The following is an 18,888-nucleotide window of genomic DNA, read 5'->3' on the forward strand; positions in this document are numbered from 1 at the left end:
CATGGTGCTTGGGGACATGGTTCAGTGGGTGACATCGGTGGTAGGGGGATGGTTGGACCAGACGAGGTTGGATTGCTTTTTTAATTCAATGATTTTCTGATTCTGACACCAGCCCCACAAAGACTACCACTCCCAGCATGCCCCGTGGCAGCCCGCCCATCCCATAGCCCCCTACGCCTGGCGCATGCGCCCTGATCGTCGGACCCATTTTCCAGCCATGCTCTCGGGCCCGGTAGGCTGCGCATGCGCACTGCCGCCTGGCCCCTCCCAACGCGCTGCCAGCCCGGTTGCTCCTCAACCGAACTTTCTGAGAACCCCGCGGGGTGGGGACGGGAGGCGCAAGCCCCGCCTCCTGCTCGCTCCCGCCTTCTGATTGGGCGTCGGGCCCGCCGCGCAGGCAGCGATTGGGCGCGGCGGGGCGGCCCTCGGGGTAGGCTGTGGTGGCGGGGCGAGTGAGCTCCGCTCTAGAAGCTTCCCCTCAGCTCCGCGCTCCGGGTCCCGCCGCCGCCGCCATGATGGGCCCGCGCCCCGTCCTCGTTCTCAGTGAGTCCCCCCTCAGTCCCCCCCTCGCCGCCATTTTGTGTCCCCTCAGGGCCCGGCGCCCCCCTTGTGGCCCCCGCCGCGGGGCTGAGGCGCCGCAGCTCCCCGCAGTCCCCGGGGTTATCCGGGGCCCCGTAGCTCCAGGCTCCCTTCCCGTCCTCTCGGTGCTGCTTTTAGGCTTTTCTCCTTTCTTATAAATCTGGGGGGGGGGGGGTTCTTATGTGTAGTTCTGACGTAAACCTCTCCTCGGCCAGGCTAAATACGTAACACAAATCCCCCAATGTGCTTGCGAGCCTCTGTTACAGCCTGCTCAAACATACCAAAGGCTGAGATTTACTGATGTACAAAACTGAATTATAAACCCTGGTTCTTCTTGTCATACAGACTTTGCAGACCACAAGCTACCATGCAGCAGCCTCTAGGATTTAGGGGGTCTTCCAGGTTTTTGTGAATCTCTGCTGCTTGGTTTTGTGGGGGAAGAGGTTATATCTAAGGGGTACAAGTTTTTCAGATGAATCTGTTGCTAATCAGGTATCCTGTTATAATCAGGAATACTATTTTTCATTGGTACTCTTTTATGAGTATGCTTTCTTAGACCAGCTGTAATATTTATTGTAAATTCTTAATTTAGAACTGTGTGCGTGACTGAGAGGGTGTTTTAGTCCATTGTCACCATCACCATTTCAGTCTTGGGTTTTCTGGTAAGACTACACGATGGTTATATTTGTGCTATTTTTATTTTTTTTTTCCCTGTGTGCTTTAGGTCAAAATATGAAACGTGAGTCTGGAAGAAAAGTCCAGACTGGGAACATCACTGCTGCTAAGGTACCATATTCTGACGTCAATCAACTTTTTTATTATGTTTTAATACGTGTGTGTGTATAAAAAAGCAGAGTAGAAGGACCATATAAAATGAATTTTCAGTGTTAAAACCAGTATGTTTGATGTAACTGCATGTGGAGGGGTTTAACCCATCAAAACCTCTTTCTCTGCCAAGTCTGAGAGTGTTTAAATGTTGGCATCTGTTTTTAGTACTTACTCAGTGTGATGCCGCTGCTCTAATAATCCCTGGGTTCTCGTTTCCACATGAGTCCTGTCTTCTGCTACATCTAAGCAATTGCAGAATCATCAGGTTGTTTAGATTCATTGTAGTGGCTGCTTGTTTTGTGTACATTATGCGTTTATTTGAGGCTGTTTTAGATGTTTTGATGCCTTCATGTTTTGCCTAATTCCTTTTGTTCCTCCTAGACTATTGCTGACATTATCCGAACATGTTTGGGACCAAGAGCTATGATGAAGGTAAGAACGTTTGCTGAGATCCCTGTGCTGCTGCTGGCTATAAACACTGCACTTATTAAAGGTCAGTGCAAATACTGCTTCTCTTTTGGTTGCAGATGCTTTTGGACCCCATGGGTGGGATTGTGATGACCAATGATGGCAATGCTATCCTTAGAGAGGTGAGTTTCTCCTAAAGGATTGTCTTGCTTAACTTGTGAGTCAGTATGTTCTGGGATATGGTTAAATAGCTTGGTTAAATAGCTGCCAATGGCATTATGTTATTTGGCCTTCTATCTTGAGAACCAAAAAATATTAAACATTACCAAGAAAAAGGTGCTTATTGGAGAGGAATTAAATGCTTCTAGGTAGTGCTCTTCCTCAGAAAAGTGCATTTGATCTCAGGATAGTAATTTTTCATGGAGGTTTTATAAGACTGATAAGAATTCGCTTGTAATTTTAGTTATAATCGCTTGCATCAAAGCCTATTGAGTAGATGCTTAATTTTACTATGCCAAATGATTAGACCAAGAAATTGTCGTTGCTTTTCTAGTGTGAGTGTTGTGGAAATAGCATCACAAAAAATATAATGCCTGAAAAACTGTGGGGATGCAATACAACGAAATACAAATGCTTATTTTCCCCCTCAAAAAGGAAGAAATACTGGTGTTATAGTCAGGCAGAATACCTTTGATTACTTAAAATGTGAGGTATTTGTTCCATTGAAAGAAGCTTCAGGTTTAGTATTCCGGAACCAAAACTGTACCGTTTGCATCTGTACAGATTCAAGTCCAGCATCCAGCTGCAAAATCAATGATAGAGATTAGCCGTACTCAAGATGAAGAAGTTGGAGATGGGACCACATCTGTAATTATCCTTGGTAAGGAGCACAAATAAGACATGAACCTTTTATAGAAAGTTAATGCTAAAGCTTGTCTTGTTTGCTCATCAGATCCCAGTAAGTATGCATTACTGAGACAGATCCGTGTTATTTCCCAACCCTAAAATTGGGTGGGTTGGTTGGTTGGTTCTTGTTGGGTTGTTTTTAGACCATGAAGAGTAGTAGGTTCATTAGACCCTTAAGTGATTAGCTTCATGATTCAAAAAATTGTGTTCTTTCCCCCAGTTTAGCACAATCAAGTATAACAGAAGGTATGGATGATATTAGAGCTCTCTGCATGGAGAGTAGATACTTTTGGCTGGTATATTTTCCTTAAGTTTTGGCTGCCAATTGTTCTGCTAACTCATCTGGGGAATTTGTATGTGTTTATTTTTCCCCTTAGCTGGAGAGATGCTTTCTGTTGCTGAACACTTCCTGGAACAGCAGATGCACCCAACTGTGATCATTGGGGCTTATCGTAAGGCTTTGGATGACATGATCAGTATTCTAAAGAAAATTGGGTAAGTGTGGGCTGGTGGGAGTCAGAGAGAAGGGATGTGGGGCTTCTGCTTAAAGACGATTCTTGAGGGAATCATGTTGGTAAAACGACAATTAGAGGTGAACTGTAGTTTGTAGTTGTAGTTTGGAATAATACTTAGTTTACTATTGACTTTTTACTTTCTCTCAGCACTCCAGTGGATGTGAACAACAGAGAGATGATGCTTAAAATAATAAAGAGTGCTATAAACACCAAAGCAATAAACCGCTGGTCTGACTTGGCCTGTACCATTGCTCTTGATGCTGTTAAGACTGTGGAGTTTGAGGAAAATGGCAGAAAAGAAATTGATATAAAAAAATATGCAAAAGTAGAGAAGGTATGTCCTGAATTTTTTTTTTTTTTTTAATATATTTTTTTAAAATCTGTGTGCTTCTTTCTCATTTTGAATTAAATGTTTCTAGAATGCAGCAGGAAGAATTTTGTGCTATTGATCTGAAGTCTGCAAACATAACCCTTGGAGATATTTTACTTTGTGCTATTGGCCTTGCTGGAGTACAGTGAAAACAGGGGCAGTTATTTGAACAGTTCCAGAATACTGCTTAAAAAGACGACTTCAACTATTTCAATTTCCATCTTCCATCCACATGTTGCCATGTGATAGGTTGTAAGCTGTTTCTCAAGTTCTTCAATGGCTTTTCACTTGACCTAAGTCAGTGTGCTCTTACCATTAACTCAGGTTATCACCAGAGTTAAATCATACTTGCTCAAGAGAACTTTCTTTTTTCAGTAGATGGGATGGATAGTTTCAGGAGCATGGATATACAGATTTTTGTAGACTAGACTAACTCATCTCGTTCCCCCTTTCTTATGTCTGTCAGATTCCAGGTGGCTTTAGTGAAGACTCTTGTGTTCTGCGTGGAATCATGGTGAATAAAGATGTTACTCATCCCAGGATGCGTCGCCTTATTAAGAATCCACGCATTGTCCTTCTGGATTGTTCACTAGAGTACAAGAAGGGAGAGAGCCAGGTAAAGCAAGTTCTGTTAGGGATGTCTGCAACTTCTGATTTAAGACTAGCGAGGTGAACAAACCCAGATAGCTCGTTACCTGCATGAGGGGCAGAAGGCCCCATGTTTCTTGCCTTTCAGAGACCTTTTGCATGTATGGCCTAATTCTGCTGATTCTGGGATCAGTCAGTACCCTGGGGAAAAAGAGAAAATAACCGAGGCTACAATGTTTAACTCACTGTGAAGTAGCTGCAGTAATTTGTGTAATGTGAATGTCAAGAGTCAAATATCTCTGTCTTAATTAATGCTAGTGTTAAACTGACATGGTGTCAGTTCATCTGATCCGTGTTTTTAATTGTGCAGTTCCCTCTAACTCTTTCCTGTGGGAGCTGAGGTAGCTTAAGTCAGAGGGTCTGTGTTTAACTCACTGATGGGTTGGGATGAATACAGTAAGATATTCACACTTCTTTCTATACAGACTGATATTGAAATAACACGGGAGGAAGACTTTGCCCGCATCCTGCAGATGGAGGAAGAGTACATTCAGCAGATTTGCGAGGATCTTATGAGAGTGAAGCCAGATCTGGTCATCACAGAAAAAGGAATTTCTGGTAATAATGCTCATGATCCTTCCTTTTGTTGAGTTCATCTTTATGTTCATACTGCGTTAAACACACTGTTCAATAATAAGAAAAAAATAATTTTGAATATGGCCTTATAGTAGTTTTTTTGTCAGTGCTCTAGAAAATAGGTATGAAATGCGGGTATTAGATTTCATTCTTTTGAACGTGGATGCTTATAATAATGTTTTGCTTTTCCAGCATTTGGAAACTATATCAAAACATAAGTGAGGATGAGATTAACAAACCAGGGAGAGCTGCACTGTAATTTTTTTCTTGCAGCTTGGTTTAGGATGCAACATTTAGGTTACTTCCTTTCCCTTCTTGCTACTTTAAAGATACACAGTTTGTAAACAAAAATAAAATAAAAATAAACAAACAAGCAAACAAAAACCTGCTGATTGATAAATAAAGTTGCACAAACCTGATTTCAGACTTGGCCCAACACTACCTGATGAGAGCCAACATCACAGCAATCCGCAGAGTGAGGAAGACTGACAACAACAGGATTGCCAGGTAAATGTTCTCTTCCTTGCCACAGTTCATTCTTGCTGTGGCACTGAGTTTTCATTCTTATCTCACTCTTTCTCCTGTTCTTATTTGTGAGCATCTGACTTAACTGTTGGTTGTGTGATAGGGCCTGCGGAGCTCGCATTGTGAGTCGCACTGATGAGCTGCGAGAGGAAGATGTGGGAACCGGAGCCAGGCTCTTTGAAGTTAAAAAAATAGGGGATGAGTATTTTGCCTTCATCACGGATTGCAAAGACCCCAAGGCTTGCACTATCATTCTGCGTGGAGCCAGCAAGGAAATCCTTGCAGTAAGTTACTACGTGTTTTTCCCTGCTGTTCTGCCACCTTCCTAGTGTCAGTAAGTTGTTACTTCCTTGTGAGTTCCTTTGGGAATTCTTTCTCACTACAGAACCCAATCTTGTGTGCTCTACAAGGCAAAACGGTGGAGGGACAAGCCCAGCAGATCTGTGCTCATTTTCTACAACCAAAAAATGTTTTTATGTGCCTACTACAGGAGGTAGAGCGTAACCTTCAGGATGCCATGCAGGTGTGTCGCAACGTCCTCATTGACCCACAGCTGGTGCCAGGAGGGGGAGCGACTGAAATGGCGGTTTCCCATGCATTGACAGAGAAGTCCAAAGGCATGACAGGTGTGGAGCAGTGGCCCTACCGGGCAGTAGCCCAAGCTCTGGAAGTCATTCCCCGAACACTCATCCAGAACTGCGGTGCTAGTACCATCCGTGTGCTGACCTCACTTAGGGTAAGGCATGCACTAGGGAGTTATCCCCAGAGGTTCATTGTCCTGCCCCTCAGATCCTTTCTTTTCAGTATCTCTTGAGGTGGCAAGAGAGAGCTCAGACTGTTGAGGTTGTAGCCCTTCAGTAGTTGCAGTAGGCTTTTACAGTGAAGGAATCCTTGGTTGGAGTAACCCATCCCCTCAAGGTGATTGGAATACTAGTTTTTTCTTGCATTAGCTGGGCTGCAAACATTTTTACTGAAGCCTTGTACCAGAACGTGAAGTCACAAAAATTGAATTAAATGGTTGGTTTGAAGTACCAGAGTGTAAAATCAAAATAAAAAAACCCTGAGGTTGAACAAAATCAAAATCTTCCTTTGTGGTCAGATTGAATGGCATGAGAGAGAAGGAATCACCAAGTATAATTTCTGATACAATTGTTTTAAGCAGTGCTTGGTAATACGCTTTTGTGTAAATTCCAAAATTGGAAAAAAATAATAAAAAAAAAAAGACTACTTACTGTTTTCTTGAGGCTATGAATTTGCGTTTCTTGCAGGTGTATTGCTACTTGATTGGTAGTGACCTGTTGTTCTGCTTACAGGCAAAACACACCCAAGAGGGCAGCCAGACATGGGGAGTGAATGGTGAGACCGGAGCTTTAGTTGATATGAAGGACCTGGGGATCTGGGAGCCTTTAGCGGTCAAATTGCAGACCTACAAAACAGCAGTAGAGGTAAGGAGAGGAGTTAAAACTTTTTTTTTTTTTTAAAAAAAAAAAAAAAGAAAGAAAAAAAAAAAGTGAGCCTCTGTAGCTTGTCCTTTTGGACTGGGGCATGTTGCTGTGTAGGCATTCAGATGCTTGGAGAAGCACTGCAACCTGAGCATGGCGTTTGCCAGCTCACTAATGCAAGAGGCGTATGATGGGGATGCAGAAGAGGTGCAACACGTGGGGGAGCTTGTATCGGTTTTGGAGGGGTTGCCTGAGCCTGGGATGTGCCCTTTTCCATCCTACCTGTTTCTCTAACTTAACTGTCTCACAAGAACGAGTGGTTCTGTGTGAGCCAGGGCTGAGAAATTTGGTGGCAGCGGTGTGCTGGAATCCAGTCAGCAGCCCTGGGAGCTTTTGTGCTTTGGTATCTGACCTTGAAAGGCTCCTCTTCTTCAAACCCACTGCGAGCACTCAGAAGGAAGGCAGGTGCTTTGATGTTGTGAAAGCTACATGGATTGTGTTTTATTCTTTGTGACGGGCTCTTGGTTAGATGTGGATGTGGTATTTTTCCCGCAGACTGCAGTTCTTCTGCTCCGCATTGATGACATTGTTTCGGGGCACAAAAAGAAAGGCGATGAGCAAAGCAAGCAGCCCGCAGCGACGGAGGCTTCCCAGGAGTAGAGGCTGCATTGCCACGATGAAGCAGCAGGCAGCGCAGTCCCGACACCAGAAGCAGCTCCCTGCAGCGCTTCGGTTTCTCCCCAGTCCTGAGCTGGAGCTGGGGCAAAGTCCAAGAATTTGTCAGAAGTTTTGGGGCGGGGGGGGGGAGGGAAGAAAACCTGGAGTATGGTGAAAAGGGCCAACACGTCCCGTGAAGGGTGGAGACACCACTGCTTTAATTTAAGTCTCCCCTGTACTTCCTCATTGCTGTTTGCCTCGACAATAAAGGACTTTAAAGGAATTTCGCTGCGGGGCGCTCCGTGCGTGGGGGGCAGGAACTGGGGGGGTGGGCGGGGGCCGCGCCCCGCTTCCTGCAGGCGGCGGCGCCGCCTTTAAGGGGTGGGGGGGGCGCGCTCCGAGCTGTCACGTGACGGGGCGGGGCCCTCCCCTCCGGGCCGGGTCCTAGCGCCGGGTTCCGCTCCCCCGGAGGGAGCCATGCGGCAGCTGCTGCTCTTGGCCGGGCTGCTGGCGGCGGCCGGCGGCCGGGAGGTGACGGCGGCACCGGGACCGGGGAAGGGGGGGGTGGGGAGCGGTTCACCGGGCTGAGCCGGGGCCGTGCCCGTGCCCCGGGCTCGGCTCGGGGCCGGGGAGAGGCTGCCTCGGCGGTCCCGAGCTTCCCCCCCGGGCCTCGGCTGCGGACGGGGAAGCGGCTCCGAAATGGGGAAGCTGCCCCGCAGCGGGCGAGTGCGCGGCGCTGACCGTGCTCGTTGGGCAACGCCAGGGCCCCGTCACCCGCGGGGCTGGTGGGGAAGTCGGGAGCGGCCCCGCGGTGCCTTCCTCCGGCCGAGCAGAGGCTGCCAGGTCGGCCTTCGCTGGAGAACCGAGCCTCCCGCTGAGGCCTCTTCTTCCTCCGCAGGTGTGGATGCAGTACAACCCTGGCTGGAACGGCTCTTCCGTCAACCTGCTGCATGTCCGGGCGGTGGGGCCCAATGACACCCTGCACTACATCTGGAGCAGCATCGGGGCCCCCGCCGTGCTGCTGGTGGTCACCGAGGGCACGAGCAGTGCCCTGCACGTCAACTGGACCCAGCTGCTCTCGCCCACTCCTGACGGAGCGATTCGGATTGAGCCCGCTGGCAGTGTTGTGTACTCCACAGCTGTCGTCTTCACCAAGGTACCGCCCGGGGATGTAGCACTGCTCTGGGAGAGCAGCCCTGCAGTGCAAGAGGTGTAGGGTTGTGCCTAGGGCAGAGCAGGTCAGTCTGCAGTTTTCCCAACCGCAGCTAAATGTTGCCTCGTGTGTCCTCCCCTGATTGTCTCAGGTTTGCAATGCCACCTCGAGATGCTTTGCCAAGGCGCTTCCTTTGTGGGTTCCCTCCTCTCTTTGCTGGCAGTGGTAGCTCTGTGGACCACAGCACAAAGTGGCAGTGTCCACGGCACCTGCTGGCAGCTTCCAGCCCCTCTCCCCTTCCTCCTCCCCAGGTGTTTGAGTACAGCAAGGCCAACGTGCAGGAGGAGGTCTTCTACCCCACCTACGACTTGTCGGACTTCTCCTGGGACAGCGTCAATCGGACCCTGAACCACACTGCCCTGACAGCCGAGTTTGTGGGTGGCCCAGCCACTGACCCCAGTGGCAGCTTCTCCAACGGCAGCCTGGCATTTCGGGTGAGCACGCAGAGGGATGTACTGGGATGAACCCAGTGAATACCCTGTCCAAAAAATCTTCTAGAGAAAGAATGCTGCTCCTTTGTGTCCCAGCCCAGGATCATGCTGTCCCTCCAACCTATTTCTCCCGCAGGTGACAGCTTACGAGACCAGTGGCCGTGACGAGACCTTGCCCAGCCTTTTGCACACAGCAAACAGCTCTAAAGTGGAGTTTGTCCTTGCTGGGGCAGCCCCACGGGGCAACAGCTCATGGTTCGCCCTAGAGGTGGCCACAGTGGAAGAGGCAGGAGTGGTGCAGAGGCTGCGCTTGGCACGTTCCATCGACGATGAGTACACTCCCACCATCTTTGAGGTGAGTGCATGGAGAGCGTTGGGGTCGGGTAAATCCCCTGCTGCCGTGCTCGTCGCTATAGTTTGCCCTGGCATAAATACGCTCTTCTGTTCTCTCCTCGCCAGACGTTCTCCCTGGTAGCAGAGTCCCGAAACGACAGCTCCACGCTCAGTTTCCTGCAGTGGAAGGCGACAGCCTACGGCTCGCAGGCCCCCAAGCGCGAGGACAGCATCCAGTGCCACTCCGGCAGCCTGAAAGCAGCCAACTGGACCCTGCCCAGGTCCAGCATTGTCCTTGCCTACTTTGGGGAGGGCGTAGGCAGCACCTACACAATCAGTGCTGTCAACATCTCCTTTGGGGGTGAGGACGGAAATATTTACGAGGAAAAGCGCTACCTGAGCTGGTGAGTACAGTCTCCAGGGCACCAAAGTGATGCTCTCCCTCCTACTAGTAGCTTGGATTTGGGCAATTTTCTAGGCTAGAGGGTAGCAACTCTGTCCCTTTGACAGCCTGTTTTCCTAATATCTTGTGGCAAGGAGTGCATTTTGACCCATTTTGACCTCGCCATCCACCAGCATGGGAAACCACCTTCTACTGTTTGTGCGGGATCCTGACAAGAAATCCTTTCGGGAAAGAAAGCCCCAGATAACTCCCCTCCATGGGACAGAGTTGATCCCCATCTCTGTGGCTGATGTGCCTCATTTCTTCCTGCAGGTCTGCACTGCTGGGCTTTGGGCAGCCCCCCAAGGACACCTTCTCTCCCCTGGTCATCTCCATCATGGCCGTGGCGCTGGGCACCCCCATGGTGCTGCTAGTGGTGGGCAGCTGTGTGGTTCTCTTTGCCCAGGGGAAACGCTACACTGAGTATGAGCCCATCAACTGAGTGGGGTGGGCTCTGGAGAGTCTTCCAGGCTCCTTCTTGTCCCCGGGGAAGCAACCACTACTGCTACAGGGCCTCCAATGCCTGCAATCTTCTCTGTTTTCCACTCTCACCCTGCAGTTCAGGCTCAGAGGGGACACGGACAACATTTGCACTAGTTGCCCATGTCACATGTCCCTCTGGCGGGCTGTCTCCTACTGCCCAGATCCTGCATCTGATGACACTTCTTCCTCTGTCTTTTCCTGACCCACCCAGCCAAGGACAGTGAGTGGGGGGAGTTGGTCAGGGTTTTTCTGAGCCAGGGAAAGATCATCCCAAGGGATGAGACCACTGCTGTCCTCTTTGCACCCAAGCAGCAGCAGGGATGGGCTGTGCCCTGTCCTGTGCCAATTCCAGAGCTCTCAAGGCTCTGCTTAAGCAGCTCCAGTCTAGGAGCAAGGCTGGAGGACAGGGCTGGGGACTGGTGCTGCTCCTGACAGCACGCAAGGTGCCTTTCTGTTTCCCGCTGTGCTGGGGGCATCTTGGTGTAGCCCCCCCCAGCAGCCCCGCTGGGGATCACACACTGCTCGATCCCCACTTCAAATGGGAGCCTCGTGCTGTGCTGGCCTCGGTGAGGGCTGCTGGCACAAGAAGAAAGCTCGCTGCTGCTTTGTAGCAGATGCTTGAGCTCAGGTCCAAGGCTGATCTGGCCTAGCCATCACTTAAACCCCATCTGGGCTCTGCAGGATCAGCTTGGATCAGCTCTCCATGTGCTTGAAGCTGTGGGACCTGCATGATCCAGGGCTGCTCGGTGGTTGTGGAGGCACCACATCACTTAGAAGTGTGCTGGGCTTTTGTGTTCACAGTCACTGACTTGTCTTTGACCAAATAAAAGGGATTTCTAAGAGTAGTTTCCTGGGGAAACACTGCACTATGGGAAAGTGGGATGAGTTCTGGGGCCCTGTGGGGATTAAAGGAAGGGTGCTGCAGCTCACAGCAGGAGCCAAGGTATGAAAGCCCCTCTGAGAAGAGGGAGGTTCATAATCTCTAGTGGTTCATGGTTGTTCCAGGGGTGGTTTTGGCTATGAGCCATGGGGTCAGCATGAGCCCAGGCCCTAAGCCATATTCCTGTTCCAAAGCACATTTGAAAGAGTCAGGCTATTCCCATTTTCCAGCTTGGTAGAGCTGCACTGGGTGAATTGCTCCCATGATATAGCAGCTGGGGATGAGAGGCTGAAGTCAAATGCTTGGCAAGATTTAGAGCTGAAGGGGCTTTCCTCTTATTTGGGGGATTTTTATAGCTGTTTTTTTGGGTTATGTCTGAGACTCAGAGAGCCATGACAACCAGGCTTATACAGGGCTGGATGTGCAGGGGTCCCCTTATGCCTGCCAAGGGCTACAGGGTAGGTCTCAGCACTCAAACCCCAGTGGGGTGCAGGCTGTAATCCCATCAGGGGGGTGGATTTGGCTGTCCCAGCCCAGGCAGCAGCACATCTGTGGCTGTCTAACCTGTCCCAGCCTCTCCCTGCGTCTGTCCCAGGGGCAGAGCTGTCTCCGACCCGGCAGACTGGTTTGTGAGCTGGGTGCTGAACCCCTGCCAGGAGGAAGAGGTGGAGGAGGAAGGAGCTGGGTGGGACTGGCCATGTCACCGTGCAGGGATGGGGCAGTCACAGTGCTGGGAAATAGACAGCAGGGGGAGACCCCCCCTCCTCCCCCCCCCCTCCCCGGTGGAATTTCACTCTCCTTCCCCAAAACAGCCACGCACACACCCGCTCAGTTGAAGGGCTTTATTGGGCAAAGCCAGCTCCAGGAGGAAGTCCAGCAAAGCCTGCCCCAACCATCCTCAAGGAGCAGGTCGTTCTGCTCCCTGGCTCTTGTCCGGGGTGTCATTTGTCCACCTGCAGTAAACTCCCCATGAAGAAGGCTTTACAACTCAACCATCTCAACCCCAGGGGCCTTACTAGGTCCAGGCAGGGAGCAGGGGCCCTGTCTGTCCCCCCACCTCCACCTTCAGGGCAGAGCAGCAAGGAGGGCTCAGCCCCTCTGCACCTCGGACCTGGCACCTGGTCCCCTTGGGGCTCCCTCACCCCCAGTACCGGAGTTTGGCCCCGCTCTCCTTGGAGCGCTCCTCGGGCTTCGGTGCTGCCACGGCAAGGAGGTTTTCAGGCTCCAGGACAAACATGCTGTACAGGTTCCAGAGCAGCATGGCCAGGAGGGGCAGGAAGGTCATGCTGAAGCCAAAGGCACGGAAGGAGCGCCCAATGGCGTATGACAGCCAGTAGATCAGCCTGGAGAGGGCAGGTAGGTGGGGGAACAGTGAGGGAGATGTCCTGGGGCTGGCACCTGGCTTAGGGTACCGGGCTCAGCTAGAGTTTGCCAGGTATGGCTGCTGTGGGAAGCAGGATGAAGGAGGGAGCAGGGATGAAGCAACCCTTGCCCTGCACAAGCTTTCCTTGCTGTCATCAGCCAGCTGAGGCATTGCTGAAGCGGGGATTTGCACAAGCCAAGCACCTCGTTTCCACGCTGCGAAGTGCCGCAGCCCAGGGAGGGGAAAAGGGACACTTACCGGGAGATGGCAAAGAGCCCTGTGAGCAGGGGGATGAGCTTGAGGACCTCCTGCTGGAGGTAAGTGGCCAGCACAGCCATGTTGAAGAAGTAGAGGATGAAGAGGTGGACGGACTGGGAGACGTAAGTGCGGTGAATCTCCACCTCCTGCTGCAGCTCTCCGAAAGGCTCCAGTGCAGGGGAGCAGAGGCGGGAGATGCCGCTGACAATCATCCCTGGGGGGCAGAGAGATGGGCTGAGCAGACACCTGGTGAAGCCGTGTTGGGCCCAAGGGCTGCAGGGAGGACCAGGGAGATGCAGCAGGGTGGGAAAGAGGGTAAGAGAAGTGGTTGGCTCTCCATTGCCCTTGCCAGGAGCAGCCAAAGAGACCAGCCCCGACTCTACCCACCACCCCCTGTAGCCCTGCCCCCCCGGGGCTAACAGCCCAGGGCTGGGCACTTTGGCCCTGTGGCTCACCCAGGACAATGGGGAAGGTGGCAAAGGCAGCACAGCGGAGCGTGTAGACCAGGCGGGCGCTGATGGTAGGCAGGAGCGGAGCGTCAAAGGGCAGGAAGACATAGGCGCCGTAGATGAGGCAGGGGCACAGGAACAGGGCCCCCACCACCGAGGCCACAGCCTTGAGGCCATCAGCACTGCAGTCCTTGATGCATGGGCACGATGACTTCTCAGCTGATGGCTTAGCCACTAGCCCCTCGAAGCCCGCTGGGTCCCTGCAGCGCAAGGGGCTGACGGGAAGGAAGACCTGCTTCTGGCGGAGGCCATCGGGTCTGTCCCCATGGGGAACACAGCCTCCCTTGTCTTCCTCCTGGGGCCATGGGGTAGGTTTCTGCTTCCGCTCAATGCACTGCGGGTTGATGGGCACGAAGACGTGGGCTGCCATCACAGGCAGCCCATGGGCTTCGTCATCTTCAGATTCGGCTGAGGGGCACACAGGAGCAGCCTCCTCGGGATCCTCATGGCCCCCCTCAGGACTTGAGCGCCTCTTAGTCTCCATAGGCTCCTTCTGGCCCCGGGCACCATGCTGGCACTTGTCCCACAGCAGGGTGGCGTCGGGATCCCCTGGGTGTTCATTTGGGGCTGGAGGCACCTTGTCAAGGTGGGTGGCCGGGGCCACCTTCCCCAGCTCCAGCAAAGCCACCTCCTCTGGGGGCACTATGGGCTCGGCAGCAGCCATGAGGGGGGCTGGCTTGGTGCTACTGGAGATGCAGCTGGGTGCTGGTGAGAAGCTCTCCTTTTTTTTGGGGTGTCAGGAAGAGACTAGGCTCCCATCCCTTCTGGTTTTACCCTGCACAAGAACAGAGACAGACAAAAAGACAACAGAACTGAGAGGTTTGGGGTCATTCACACAGCCCCAGTAACAACATGAGGCACAAATCCCATCTGCAAAGCAGGGACAGCCTGGGAACTGCCATCCACCCCCCAAAACACTCTAGGTTTCCTGGCTGGGGATGAGCCATGGGGCCTGGGGAAATGGGATCCTGCCTGGCCAATACAACCACCTCCACCCACAGCTCCATCCCATGCCAACATCAGCCAAGTACAGATATTTGGGGAGAGCCACAGCTAACGCCAGGATGGGCCAGATTTGCTGCCTCCCATGGCTGAGACTGGCCTGGATTTTGGGGGGAAAGTGCAGGAGGCAGATAGTTGCCACTTGCTGTGGGGTACCAGGAGATTCAGGCAGAAATCCCCCATTGTTCCCTCTGGGCAGGGGATCCTGGTCTCTTACCTGCTCCAGGCACTGCTGGCTGTGGACACAGGAGCCTCCTGCCACGAAAACCCCCTCTCCCTCTTTGACACATTCTCCTATGCATGCCTGGAAAGAGTCCAGTCCTGGCCACAAGCATGGCAAAACGGAGGCATAGAGCAGTGAGGGGCTCGATCTGAGGATGGCTAAAGCAGCTCCTGGCCCACCTCCATCTCCCCTCTCTCAACCCCACTCACCCTTCAGCCCTGTGGGACACCAGGCTCCCCTCACTTACTTGAAGAAGGGCAGGGGGCCATGGAGTGTGGAGCTGCGCAGCAGCAGCTGCAGGGCAGCGAGCTTGCGAAATGCTTCTGATTTTTTTTTCCGTCTGGACTTCAAACCTGTTTAACCAGCCAAGGTGGGGCTAGGCAGAAAGGAGGAGGCGCAGAAACGTCACCCAACATAGTGCCGAGTGCAAGCACACGGGTGGGTGCATCCTCCCCATAGCACGGCAGCCCCCACTTAGGGCTGTGTGTAACAACTTTATGCAACAACTTTGCATATAACAACAACAGCAAACACCCAGAAACTTCCATGCCTTAACGGCTGGAGAACAAGCAACCCGAGACTGCATGGAGTCTCCTGAATCACCCTTATTTGTTCCCTCTAAACTCTTTTACATTCCTGATGGCCTCATCGTTAAGAGTCTGATGTTATCATTAACCAATGGGCTTTCCGACCCCCATGGCCACACTCCCACATCTCCCCCTTCTCAAAGTGCCTGTTCCCAGAACAGGCACTTTGATCGCCTCATGAAGATGGGTTCAGCCAAACTCAGCAAACTGCTCAGAGAATCATAGGTCCTTAGAAACAAAGACTGTCCTGGTAACCTTACAGCTTATTCTCCTTATTAACAGACAGTTTATGATCCTGAAATATGGGACCAAATTGAGGTCAAGGTATGGGACTCTGCTACTAAAAACTACAAGGTAGCGGCGGGATTGCTCAGCACCTGGCGAGCAATCTCTGAGGCCTTGAAGAGCCCTGTGGGACCACAGTCAGAAACGTGTGGTTTGCCAGATAGTGAGGGAGCTGCGGGCTCCTTTACTGATCCTTCTGCTCACACATTCGCCCCCCCCCGTCACTGCTGCTGTCGAGGGCTTTTGCTGTTGCACCCCCTGGTGGCCTGCGCGTGCCTTTTGACCCTGGCCCTGTTGGCCTTGGGGTGCAGATGGATGTGCTTTTCTTTGATCCGGGAAGAACGGGATACCTAAGGCCCGAAGGCTGAGTTGCTTGACAACTTAAAGCGAGACATATTGCTCAAAAGGAATGGAAAATTGAGATTTGTTTATATTCAAGAAAAGGAATGGAAAATGGAGACTGTTAAGTCATGGAACTTAAAGGATTGTTTGTTAACTTTTCTGATTCTAAAGGCATACTAGTATGTAAAAGCGATGTTCTGTATATTTAGAATGTTTGATGTTCGTGTGTGCGTGTTGGTGGAGCATAGACTCCCCGCACACCCACCGGTGTTTACTTGCCTTTTATACCTTTTATAAATATTTGTTTTATAAATATTACAAAATTCAGATTGAGTTGAGACTTCATTTATAACTGGGGGCACTTTTTGAATGGAGAATGTGTCGCCATACGTATTTTTGGGGGTCCTATTTTAAATTCGTCTCAGTGTTCCGGTTAGGGATACATTTAGGGTTGTTCAGAAAGAGCGAAGACAGAGTCCGGTTGCATGTGGTGTTGCGTAAAGGCTCCCCAGGGGAGTTCAGGTGTCCCCAAAGGCTTCCATTGGGGGCAATTTTTGATGGGAGAAAGGGGCTCCATGCGTTTTTTCTAGGGTACCACTTGGGGAGGAACCAGTCAAAGGAAATAGCGCTTTCTGAAACTGTCAAGTTCTTGTTTGGCAACTCAGTGACTGGTTTGATCTACTTCACAGATGTAGAGGTAAGTGGACTGCTCTTTTGAAATAATAAAATTAAAAACATGAAGTTTATCAAACGTGGCAGTGCATGTTTGCAGTCTCTTTATTGCTTTTGCCAGTGGTAGATAACATTTATAAGGAATTGGTCGAAGGAAAGAGCGCCTTCTGGAACTGTGAAGCTCTGTGTTGGCAACTTGGTGACTGGCTTGGCCTGCTGTCCATCTCCAGAGGGAAGCGGACTGCTGTTTTGAAATTAAAAAATGATAATAAAGAAAATATGGTGCCGCTCTATGGCGCCTGGAGGACTGCCACTCTGCATGGCAGTTAAAAAGAACGTGGTTTGGAGATGGAGAGCAGCAGAGGTAAGGCAGCTGGGAAGAGAGATAAAAGTATTGCAGTAGGTAGGCTGTGGTTATGAGGTGCCTCAGGATGTGCTTTTCATCTTGTTTCTGCCCTTTCCTCGTGCAGCCTTGGAGAGGTAGCCCCATTTTTTGCCCTTCTGGCCCCATTTTTCGCTGTTTCACACCCATTTTTCAGGGTTTCAGCCCCATTTTTTGCCCTTCCAGCCCCGTTTTTCACTGTTTCGCCCCCATTTTTCGCCCTTCTGGCCCCGTTTTTTTGGTGTTTTTCCCCCGTACCTGCGGGGGCGCGACCAAGGCAAGCCAGTCGGAGGCGTGCGTGGGCAGCAGCCCCATGGCCTGGCACTTGTAGAGGGCAAGCGCCAGCCCCAGCCCGTTGCCCACCAGGAACACCAAACCCTGCAGCAGCCGCGCGCTTGAGCTCTCCAGCAGCTTCAGGGCTGTGTGGGGGGAAAACCAGTCAGAGCGCTGGGAGGGGCCGGGCTTACTAGTGGAGAGGGAGAGCAGCGCCTGCAGCGGGCGCCAGCCCATCATGCCCACCATCATGGCTGGGAAGATGCTGATGGTGTTGCCGGCCATGTACATGATGAAGAGGTTCATGGGGATCTGCTTCAGCGGGCCCAGCGCCACGTCCCAGCAGCGCTGCGGGGGAAAAACGGGGGGAAAAAGGGGGGAAATGGTGAAAAATGAGGGGTGTGGGGGGTAATGGGGAGGTAAAAGGGGGAAAAAGGAGAGGAAAAGGGGGGAAAAGGGGGGATAAAGGGGGGTAAAGGGGGGATAAAGGGGAAGAAAATGGGGGAAAAAGGGAAAAAATGGAGGCAAATGGGGGAAAAGGGGATAAAAGGGGAGGAAAATGGGGGGAAAAAGGGGGGAAATGGTGAAAAAAGGGGGAAAAGGGGGAAGAAAATGGGAAGAACAATGAGGAAACTGGGGGAAAAAGGGAAAAAAGGGAGGCAAATGGGGGAAAAGGGGATAAAAGGGGAGGAAAGGGGGAAGAAAAGGGGAAGAACGAGGAGGCAAATGGGGAAAAAAGGGAGGCAAATGGGGGAAAAGGGGATAAAAGGGGAGGAAAATGGGGGGGGAAAGGGGGGAAAAGAGGAAAAGCGGGGGGCAGGGCCCTACCTTCTCCACCAGGTTGCGGTCACTCTTGTGCACGCTGCCCTCCCCCAGCTGCCGCTCCGAGAACCCCACAGGGCCGCAGCTCTTGGGGGCTCTGCGGAGGCTGGTGGGGGACGGGACCCCCAGGTGACCCCCTCAGGACCCCCCCAATTCCCCCCAGGCCCCCCAAACCCCACAAAATACCTCAGGACCCCCCCAAATCCCCACAAGACCACCCCAAATCCCCCCCAGCCTCCCTCACGACCCCCCAGGACCTCCCCAAGCCCGCCAAATCGCCCCTAAAACTCCTCAGAACCCCCCAAAAACACCTCACGACCCCCTCAGCCCCCCCCAATCCCCCCAAAACCGCCCAGGACGCCCCACAACCCCCTCAGTACGCCTCAATCCCCCCAGACCAACACAAGACCCTCCAAGACCTGCTCAAAACCCCCAATTCCCCCGAAATTCCCTCAAAATCCCCTCCAAAAAGTACGCCCAGGTCCTCACCGCCCCCCCGGGGGCGTCCCCAGCTCCAGCGCCCACTTGAAAAGCCTCGGCCTAACTGCGGCGGCCGCCATTTTCTGCAGGCCAGAAATAGGGGCGGGCCTTAAATACGCCAGCGACGCGGCACGTGACGCGAGAGGGGCGGTGACTGGACGGCGGGATGCGGAAGTGCGGCCCCTAGCAACGCCATAGCAACGAAGAGGAAAAAATGGACTTCAGGGAGGACATGCTTGGTGCACAAAGAGCATGCCGGGAGATGTAGTTCTAGGACTCCGGACTTCCGGGAGGCCATGTTGGGTGCGAAGAGCATGCCGGGAGATGTAGTTCTCGGATTCCGGACTTCCGGGAGGAAATGCTGGGTGCTCAGAGCATGCCGGGAGATATAGTTCTTGGACTCCGGATTTCCTGGAGGCCATGTTTGGTGCCCAGAGCATGCCGGGAGACGTAG

The 18,888-nt window shown here is 52.1% G+C and overlaps 4 protein-coding genes across 5 annotated transcripts; 2 read left to right on the plus strand and 2 right to left on the minus strand.

Moving 5' to 3' along the window:
• Positions 1–399: 399 nt before the first annotated feature.
• CCT3 (chaperonin containing TCP1 subunit 3) lies at positions 400–7,610 on the plus strand. Its single transcript, XM_082781094.1, has 14 exons — positions 400–543; positions 1,304–1,365; positions 1,789–1,839; positions 1,935–1,997; positions 2,599–2,695; positions 3,099–3,216; positions 3,384–3,570; positions 4,073–4,222; positions 4,680–4,812; positions 5,256–5,337; positions 5,459–5,639; positions 5,846–6,091; positions 6,669–6,800; positions 7,353–7,610. The coding sequence occupies exons 1-14, from the start codon at positions 513–515 to the stop codon at positions 7,455–7,457; spliced, it is 1,638 nt and encodes a 545-aa protein (XP_082637220.1). The 5' UTR covers positions 400–512; the 3' UTR covers positions 7,458–7,610.
• A 275-nt stretch (positions 7,611–7,885) lies between these two features.
• On the plus strand, positions 7,886–11,201 carry GLMP (glycosylated lysosomal membrane protein). Its single transcript, XM_082781158.1, has 6 exons — positions 7,886–7,985; positions 8,353–8,610; positions 8,919–9,101; positions 9,235–9,453; positions 9,558–9,835; positions 10,147–11,201. Exons 1-6 carry the CDS (start codon positions 7,932–7,934, stop codon positions 10,313–10,315), a joined length of 1,161 nt encoding a protein of 386 aa, XP_082637284.1. The 5' UTR covers positions 7,886–7,931; the 3' UTR covers positions 10,316–11,201.
• Positions 11,202–12,070: 869 nt separating this feature from the next.
• Positions 12,071–16,419, minus strand: TMEM79 (transmembrane protein 79). Of its 2 annotated transcripts, none has more exons than XM_082780850.1 (4): positions 14,839–16,419; positions 13,313–14,141; positions 12,858–13,071; positions 12,071–12,579 (listed from the first exon to the last, which is right to left on the minus strand). In XM_082780850.1, exons 2-4 carry the CDS (start codon positions 14,028–14,030, stop codon positions 12,375–12,377), a joined length of 1,137 nt encoding a protein of 378 aa, XP_082636976.1. In that variant the 5' UTR covers positions 14,031–14,141; positions 14,839–16,419; the 3' UTR covers positions 12,071–12,374. The 2 variants fall into 2 exon arrangements, with proteins under 2 accessions (XP_082636976.1, XP_082636977.1); XM_082780851.1 differs by lacking the exon at positions 14,839–16,419 and adding an exon at positions 14,586–14,775.
• Positions 16,420–16,544: 125 nt separating this feature from the next.
• Positions 16,545–18,530, minus strand: LOC309888506 (ER membrane protein complex subunit 4-like). Its single transcript, XM_082780852.1, has 5 exons — positions 18,444–18,530; positions 17,961–18,060; positions 17,379–17,480; positions 17,118–17,278; positions 16,545–16,850 (listed from the first exon to the last, which is right to left on the minus strand). Exons 1-4 carry the CDS (start codon positions 18,512–18,514, stop codon positions 17,273–17,275), a joined length of 279 nt encoding a protein of 92 aa, XP_082636978.1. The 5' UTR covers positions 18,515–18,530; the 3' UTR covers positions 16,545–16,850; positions 17,118–17,272.
• Positions 18,531–18,888: the final 358 nt, after the last annotated feature.

The sequence above is a fragment of the Aythya marila genome (genome assembly GCF_965140915.1).
Source record: "Aythya marila genome assembly, chromosome: 29".
NCBI lineage: Eukaryota > Metazoa > Chordata > Aves > Anseriformes > Anatidae > Aythya > Aythya marila.